The sequence below is a fragment of the Tachysurus vachellii genome, chromosome 3 (assembly GCF_030014155.1).
Source record: "Tachysurus vachellii isolate PV-2020 chromosome 3, HZAU_Pvac_v1, whole genome shotgun sequence".
NCBI lineage: Eukaryota > Metazoa > Chordata > Actinopteri > Siluriformes > Bagridae > Tachysurus > Tachysurus vachellii.
In genome coordinates, this window is record NC_083462.1 from 14,807,276 (window position 1) to 14,816,530 (window position 9,255).

General features: G+C 37.6%; 1 protein-coding gene across 1 annotated transcript; it reads left to right on the top strand.

Annotated features, from left to right (window-relative positions):
- The first annotated feature begins 277 nt into the window (after positions 1-277).
- LOC132842925 (cell division control protein 42 homolog) lies at positions 278-8,753 on the top strand. The gene is made up of 6 exons (XM_060865913.1): positions 278-408; positions 1,859-1,963; positions 5,619-5,691; positions 6,321-6,430; positions 6,865-7,062; positions 7,473-8,753. Exons 2-6 carry the CDS (start codon positions 1,859-1,861, stop codon positions 7,560-7,562), a joined length of 576 nt encoding a protein of 191 aa, XP_060721896.1. The 5' UTR covers positions 278-408; the 3' UTR covers positions 7,563-8,753.
- Positions 8,754-9,255: the final 502 nt, after the last annotated feature.

Below are 9,255 nucleotides of genomic sequence, written 5' to 3' on the forward strand. Positions count from 1 at the left end.
TCACTCTGCACTATTCTTGCTCACTCTGCACTATTCTTGCTCACTCTGAACAACTCCTGCTCACTCTGTACAACTCCTGCTCACTCTGCACCATTCTTGCTCACTCTGCACCATTCTTGCTCACTCTGCACTATTCTTGCTCACTCTGCACCACTCCTGCTCACTCTGTACAACTCCTGCTCACTCTGCACTATTCTTGCTCACTCTGCACCACTCCTGCTCACTCAGTACTACTCTTGCTCACTCTGCACCACTCCTGCTCACTCTGCACCATTCTTGCTCACTCTGCACTACTTTCCTGTGCTGTAGTGTACAACAGTAAAGAGGGCGGGGCTTTCACACGCCCAGTGAGCTCCATACTCAGGACCCGGATGTAAGCTTACGCTCGATAGCAGCCAAGAATCAAAGGTGAGCTGAGATTTAAATCGATTCGTTTATTTATTTGTTTTATTACTAGCCTACTTACTTTGTATTGGGAAAAGTAAGAGTGTTGTTTCGTAGTCATTCTTTTGGCTTAGTCTAACGTTGTACTACATTTATTAGGTCCGATTAGTTGCTTTATTTAGCTTGTTTCCTTTTTCTCGCTAGCTTGCTAACTCGCTCTTGTTGAATTTGACAACTTACCTGAAAGACTGTAAAGTCTAATAAGTTAAAGAGACTCATTGATTATGGGGTTGAACAACAACACACACGTTATAGGGCCGCTCTGGAAAATGTTAAATAAGTTTTGCTAAGATGATTAGCTGGAATTTGTCGCTTAGCTAATTATAAGTTATGTGTTGGCCTTCTTCACTTCCTGTCGCAACTCTGCTCATAAAACTAAAGCTCTTACTCCCGGAAAACTGTGTTAGTGTTTAGTTTGTGATCCTGTGTTAGTGTTTAGTGTGTGATCCTGTGTTAGTGTTTAGTGTGTGATCCTGTGTTAGTGTTTAGTGTGTGATCCTGTGTTAGTGTTTAGTGTGTGATCCTGTGTTAGTGTTTAGTTTGTGATCCTGTGTTAGTGTTTAGTGTGTGATCCTGTGTTAGTGTTTAGTTTGTGATCCTGTGTTAGTGTTTAGTGTGTGATCCTGTGTTAGTGTTTAGTTTGTGATCCTGTGTTAGTGTTTAGTGTGTGATCCTGTGTTAGTGTTTAGTGTGTGATCCTGTGTTAGTGTTTAGTGTGTGATCCCGTGTTGGTGTTTAGTTTGTGATCCCGTGCTGGTGTTTAGTTTGTGATCCCGTGCTGGTGTTTAGTTTGTGATCCTTTGCTGGTGTTTAGTGTGTGATCCTGTGCTGGTGTTTAGTTTGTGATCCTTTGCTGGTGTTTAGTTTGTGATTCTGGAGGTTTGTATTTTAAATGTTCTGTAAATCATTAGGTTGGTTCTTTCATATTGACTGCAGGAGCTTCACTGGCTATGCAGAAGTGCAGGAGGGTTTGTGTGTCTCATCAGATACCAACAGAACTGGGACATTACTTTATTTCTGTTGCCTCATGTGAGAGAGAGAGCTTTATTTAAGATGTGACTGTATACATATACAACTGAAAAAGAGAAATGGGGTGCAGTCAGACAGACATTAATGTTTCAGACTAACTTTGCATTAACATATTAGAATTTCACATTTCTAAATCCCAGGATTTGTGGCAGAGATGCAGGTCAACAGTAGGTCCATTTGTATACAGGGTTCTTCAGCATGTCTCATGTCTTGTGTCCTCACTGGTCACAGGACACACACTGTGACACTCTTTACCCCTTTAATTCATTCTACATTCTTCAGCTATTAACTTGCACAATACTCAATCCACATGAACAAAAGTTTTATTAACTGATTCCTTTTACTCCACTTTCTGTCCTGGATCTACTTTTTCCTTTTCCCTCAGATGCAGACCATAAAATGTGTGGTGGTGGGAGATGGTGCGGTGGGAAAGACCTGTTTATTGATCTCCTACACAACCAACAAGTTTCCTTCAGAATATGTTCCTACGGTGAGTGTATGAAATGAATCAGTTTAACTTTGCAGACAAAAACCTACAATGAAACATGCAAAGCATTAAGATGTGAAAAGGAAGAGAGGAATTGAAGAGAGGAAGCAGACCTTAAAATCTGGAGCTGAAATGAGTACTGTAAGTTTTCTTCCTAACACAACAGCAGAGCCACCGGTGGTGTTATTAACAGTAGGTTCCAGCTGTTATGACAAGGAGATGGGTTTCCACATGTTCATGGTGTGACTGAGCTCGCCTGTCTTTTGTCATGTCCTGGCACATTGTGGTATTAGTGTGCACGTCCAACACCTACTTTGTGTCAGAGCAAACTGTATGGATGCGAATATCCACAGTATTCCCTGTAATCCCATTCTTCCTGTATTTAAAGGTGTAGACATTTCTGCATACAGAGAAAGATTCAGAATGCCTGTAAAATGTGGGATGAGCAGTTGAACATTTTGGTAGAAAAAAGAAAAAGAGCAAATGGGGGAGAAAAGAAATTTTAAACTATTGTGATTAGGGCTGGGTGATATGGCTGGAAACTGTATCACAATATCAATGTTTCATATCGGTCGATAATTATTGAACTTTTTATGGCCCATTTAAAATAAGGACCAGGAGAAAAATATAATGTAAACATATATATAATGTTTATAATGTAAACATTTTTATTTTAAACTTAACCTTCCTCTGATCATAATACACTCAGTTTTTAAGACAGAAATGTCAACAACCAGGAAAACTCAAGTAATTAAAATAATCAAACATAAGTCTAAAGTCACAATGAACACTTAACAATTATCTCTTAACATTTTAGGTACAAAATCAAAGAAGATGTAAGAAATGCTTAATAAAGTGTAATAAAATAGTGCAAAGTGTTAAATATAAACATAGAGAAACCTGAGAATTTAGTGCAAGTTTAGTGCTAGGAAGTTCACTAGCTGTTCACCTTCTGGTGAATAAAGTGTTTTAAAATATGTGCAGTGTTTTGTAAACATAAATAAAACTGAGGTAGACTGAGATACATCTGTAATATAAAAAACAAACCTGATACAGTACAGTAGCATAGTTTGAAATATAAAACCTGCAGAAATATGAAAAAGTAACTCCAAGTTATTCTTACTCTAATCATACTTGAAGATGAACTATTCACTTTTTTATTGCACTCATTTTCTGCTTATCAGTCGCCGGTTACTGAAGAGGAATCCAGCAGACCAGCACGAGACAACGATATGGTGCAACCAAACATGATACTGTTACATGATTGGCTCTTAGCGTGTCGCTCCCTACGTTGCTAGGTTACCAGAGAGTGAGAGCATTTGTTAATGCAACCCAACTTGCTTTGCCCCCTCTGTTTTCTTCCGACGAAGAATAAAAAACATCGAACGTTTTATCGAACACATTTTTTATTGATATCAATCACGTGTTTATCGCGATACATATCGTTATCGTTTTATCGCCCAGCTCTAATTGTGATGTCATTTGGTCTTCACTCATGAAGCTCCTTTTTACTTTAGGAGCTCCTTCAGTACCTTTTTGACCAACAAACCTTGTTTCCTTTTATTATGCCTCATAAAGACAGGAAACACTAAAACATTGTTCTTGTTACAACTTAAAAGTCACTCAAATATGTATTAAATTTTCTAAGCAACTGTTAACATATGCTCATAGAGCACCTAAAATATTTTTGGCTTCATCTATATTTAGTATATATACAATATACATCTTTAATTAAATGTGCAGATTTATGCTTATGTAGAGTTTTGGGAAAGTCTATATATAAGTATATGTTTAAAATGAGTTTGTTAATGGCTATTACTGTTTAGATCATTGTAACAGATCTGTAATATATCTTCAGGCAGCTGGAAGCTCATTACAGTGAATTAATTCCCTGGTAAAAAATAATTTCCTGGCTTTCTGAATGGTGATTGTATATTATTTGTATTTTTACAGATTAAGTTCTTATAAGGGCAGATACAGTAATGCTGCATTCGACTAGATCTCGTAGCTCATAATTCCTGCTCCGGAACTAGATAGTCTCTTCAGCTCTGAGAGTTCAGCAAGTGATGTAGAAATCAGTGAGTGGAAGCTCACAGCATGAACAGTCAACACAGTAGCAGCCTTTCTCCACTTTAACTCTTATCAATCAACACAGACATATTCACGTGTTCTATCTATAACACCGATTACACGGTCCACTGTTTTGTGTAGCTAAATGTCCATTACTCATAACAGTTAGCTTGTTGGTAACAAAAGACAAACATGGAGGTCAAAGTCACAGAAAAATTGATGGTTCTTTTAAAAACAATTCTTTCTAGTTAAAATAGTTGGTTTAAATGTAAAGGTCTCATGACCATTAATTTGTAAGCTGGCCATAGATAGATAGATAGACAGACAGATAGATGGATAGAAATGGTGATAGATAGATAGATAGATAGATAGATAGATAGATAGATAGATAGATAGATAGATAGATAGATAGATAGATAGATAGATAGATAGATAGATAGATAGATAGATAGATAGATAGATAGATAGATAGATAGAGGTTGGCCTTCGTTGCCTCTGCAGCTAATTAATGGCTACAAAACCCTAGAGTAGCTCATGTAATACTCAGTTATGTGCCTTGGTGTTCATTCACTTATACCATAAGCTCCAAGTATACAATATAGCCAAACGTTTTAGGACACCCCTCCAAATCAATGAACTCAGGTGTTCCAGTCACTTCCATGGCCACAGGTGTATAAAACCAAGCACCTACGCATGCAGACTGCTTCTACAAACCTTCAAGCATTTTACTGTAATAGGTTGCCACCTGTGCAATAAGTCCATTCGTGAAATTTCCTCACTACTAAATATTCCAGGGTCAACTATTAGTGTTATTATAACAAAGTGGAAGCAATTGAGAACAACAGCAACTCAGCCATGAAGTGGTAGGCCACGTAAGTGCAGAAGTCACCAACTTTCTGCAGAGTCAATAGCTACAGACGTCCAAACTCCGTGTGGCCTTCAGATTAGCTTAAGAACAGTGCTAAGGGAGCTTCATGGAATGGGTTTCCATGGTCAAGCAGCTGCACCCAAGCCTTACATCACCAAGTGCAATGCAAAGCACACAGCCACTGGACTCGAGAGCAGTGGAGACTCTGTTCAGATCTCTGTCTGGCAATATAATAGACAAGTCTGGATTTGGTGGTTGCCAAGAGAACAGTAGTTCTCTGACACAGCCTGAATGCATTGTGTCAAGTTTAGTTTGGTGGATGGGGGATTATGGTGTTTTTGCCAATCGTCATGTAATCCAGCTTTAAACATGCAATACTGTGTGTTGAGGGACTAAAACAAGGATTACAGTGGAACACGTAAGATTTCTGGGGGATATCCTGTCTCTTCCTCTCACTTCTGTGTTTTACTGGGAAACTAACTAATCTCACCAATATATAGTGACTGGAAGTAGGGATTAGATGATTAACCTTGGGGAGAGAACTGGTTAGTATTTAATTTTAAAAAATGTTTAGTCTAGAATGCAAACCAAACAATAAAAGTAACCAGACTTTATTTAAGATTCTGCATAACATGTCCCACTTATGTTAAATCTAAAAACTCTGTGTTTGTGTCTGTCTGTCTGTGTGTGTGTCTGTGTGTTCTCTGTTTCTTCTTCTAGGTATTTGATAACTATGCAGTCACTGTGATGATTGGAGGAGAGCCGTACACACTTGGACTTTTTGACACAGCAGGTACAATGAATCAGGTTATAAATAACTGCCCCTTTTCAATGTAACTAAGTTGTAGCAAAGGTGGATGTGTCTGCAGGCCTCATTAGTTTCCTCAGAAATTTCCACAGCCAGTTGACTTAGTTGGAGTTAGTTGACTGAGCTCTGTGGTCATTCCTTCTCTCTGTAAATACATCATAAATCACTGCAAACTTTCTGCCCAGAGGAATTGTTCCAAGGCCATAGCATTGTGTTTAAGTTAAACCTAATTATTCAGCTATTAATTATGCCCTAATTTAAGTATTACACTTTAATAGCAACACATCTGCCCCTGATCATTCATGTAGTTACCCAGTCATCCAATCATTTAGCAGCAGCACAAAGTGTAAAATCACTCAGATATGGCTGAAGAGCTTTAAATAAAGTTCACATCCAGGTTCAGTGTATCTGCTTCTGTTTGTGTAATCTGGTCCCATCTTATACTTGACTGCTGCTTTTCTGGTTGTTTACCATCACTAAGTCTCATGTTAGTATTAAACCTGAGCCTCGACTCTGTTTAATTACAGACCTCAATGGCTAAGGTAGTTACGGTCAGCTACAGACCTTCAGAATGTATTACCTACTGCTTTGACCTTCACCTTTTTGCCTTTTAGGTCAAGAGGACTATGACAGGCTCCGGCCCCTGAGTTACCCTCAGACAGACGTCTTTCTTGTGTGCTTCTCCGTTGTCTCGCCGTCCTCCTTCGAGAACGTCAGAGAAAAGGTTAGTGTATGATGTGCAAATTAGAAGTTTATGTATATTTTCAAGGCCACAGAGAGACTGTAGATATCTAATAAGGTTTTAGATTATTACCTTAGTTTGGCCATTTATATGACATGTATCTGCTTTAAAATGTCTGTGCAGTAAGTGTAATATTTCTGGAGCTCTTTCTTGTGCATGTGGCAACTGGAAATGGTTTTGTTGTGGTTATGAGAGATTGTAAAGGTTTTTACTTCTCTATGTTCTTCAACACTCATTTTTCATATAGATTTCCTCACTTTCTCATTTATTACATTATTTCTCTCTCTCTCTCTTTCTATCTCTCTCTCTCTCACACACATCATTTCTCTCTCCTCTCACATGTCATTTCTCTCTCTCTTTCTCTCTCTCTTTCTCTCTCTCTCTCACATGTCATTTCTCTCTCTCCTCTCCTTCAGTGGGTACCAGAGATCTCCCATCACTGTCCTCGGACTCCATTCCTGCTGGTTGGGACTCAGGTGGATCTGAGAGATGACTCTAACACAGTGGAGAAACTCGCTAAGAACAAACAGCGTCCGCTGTCACCTGAGAGTGGAGACAAACTGGCCAGAGACCTCAGAGCAGTGAAATATGTGGAATGTTCTGCCCTCACACAGGTACAAAAATTTAGAAAAACAACGACCTTCTAATTTGTCCTGTTGTTCTTTATACAGTTTAGTCAGAAATCAGTTAAGACATGATGATGCCTCTCCTTGCCACTTAACCTTTTAAAGGTCTATAGCAAACATGTAGCTTGATCCATGTCCAGACCCACATGGGAATAAAATACTGATGGGCCAGTGCAGGAAAATATTTTAATAATATGTGAATAGAAGAATACTCGTCCTGTTTCACTTTACATTCTAATAAGTTTGTGCATTGTCCTGTGAGAAAGCAGGTACAGATAACAGTGTGTGAACTGTAAACTGGATCATTCTGGATCTTTATTATTCTGGTCTTTTAGTAACCGTGATTCCTCATTTTCAGAATATCATACATGTTCCATCCTTTCTGTTTCTCTCTACAGAGAGGCTTAAAGAACGTCTTTGATGAAGCCATCCTGGCTGCCTTGGAGCCTCCTGAGACCAAACCCAAGAAACGCTGCATTCTCTTATAAAAGAAATTTGGGAATTAGTTGATGGGGAGAAAAATGTGAGGCATTCAGACAGTGCCTTTAGTTTTACACAATTAAGTGGTTTGTGTGCTAATATGCTGACATCTCACTTTCAGACTAATGATCAGTCTTTCTATACAAGACCTACATGTACACAAAAAAATGCCTTCAAAACATGGAAATGGATGAATTCTTTCTTTCTTGTGTTATTTGGTTTTACAACTCTGTCATTACTTAAACATATAACCATTTAAATGTGTTTTTCACATCCTTCACTTTGACTTTGTTTACTCTCAGCAGTCTTAAAAAGACAATGTGATACGTTGTTTTTCTTCTTTCATTCCTTTGCATTGAAGTGACTGGAACTCCAGTTTTTTTTTTCTTATCACCTCTGCAGGACTTAAACTGATCATTTATTTCTTCCCAAAATGATTGTGGCGTATTAATAATGAGACAAGTATTGTATGATTATTTTGTTTAATTTTTGGTGAGTGGGTGTTTAACTGTTAGGACTTTGAGATTTTAGTGCAATTTTTTTAATATTGTTTGAATTTATTTTGTGCTGAATTTTAGGTGCCACTTTTCATCTTGGTTGGTGTTTTTTGCCTTTTAAGAAATATTAAATGCATTACAATCTATTACATTAGCTGGTCTCTACATTGTTAGCGATGGTATTTAAAGCAATAATATTTACAAGTAATAAAAATACAGGATGTCTAACTAATGTGGGAGTAGATCTCATGGGTAACTAATTTAAAAAATAACATGAACTGTAAACTTGTTGTATTTTTTACATTTACATACTTTCTTCCAAACCAAATATAGAAATGGTCTTTATTTCTCAGGGAATTTATTTTAATGTCACTTACTTGGCTTATTTCACTCACAGCACACACTTAAACATCATCAATTTATGAAGAAGATTTGGTTAAAAATGATGTGGTTCAGAAGCTACAGTTTATTGCAACTAGCCTTCAAGCCCTTCTTTGAGAAATAGTAGTTTGTTCTCAATCACACAAACAGGTCACAGAAATGAACACACATAGACTGTGTGACTCTTCACTGCTTGTCTCTGATTCTGAAAACTCAATAGTTTCAGATATTTATCACCAACATGCAAATGTTTATTTGGTGTCAAAAACTTCGAGAGGCATTTGCATTGAGTGATCTACATTAAAGATGTGATTCAAACCATTTTATTCACATTGTTCTGTCTTCTTGGCTACAATTAGGCAGCATAGTATCTATTTGTAGGGTGAAAAACAAGACAATGGAATTTGTATATTGTATAAATGGATAGGGCAAGAACACTTCTCATTCAATAATAATTCTATTGAAAAATACAATAATCAAAAAGCAACAGTCCCTCTTTGTATGGTACAACTGATCAGAGGTTTATTTATTTGTTCACACATTACCAATGTTGACCTGGGCTGAGGATGAGATAAAATAAAGAGCGGGACATATAAATGGTCTCATCATCAGATGATGTGATCTTAGTAAGTAGATGGTTAGTAATCTTAAGCATCTAAGATGACTTGTGCATAGCAGCTTGTGAGAGAGACTGAATGTGACAGACATTGTGCATGGACATGGAATTAAAGTCCACTTTCAGGAACATAATGTGAAATTGCTTTCCGTCTGATTTAATCTGAAAGTGATTGAGCATTTGCTTCATGTACTGAAACAGTCTGGA

Coding starts and splice junctions, on each gene's coding strand:
- LOC132842925 (XM_060865913.1), top strand. CDS start 1,859: ATGCAGACCATAAAATGTGTGGTGGTGGGAGATGGTGCGGTGGGAAAG. Junction 6,431..6,864: donor TCGAGAACGTCAGAGAAAAG/GTTAGTGTATGA, acceptor CCTCTCCTTCAG/TGGGTACCAGAGATCTCCCA. Junction 7,063..7,472: donor AATGTTCTGCCCTCACACAG/GTACAAAAATTT, acceptor TTCTCTCTACAG/AGAGGCTTAAAGAACGTCTT.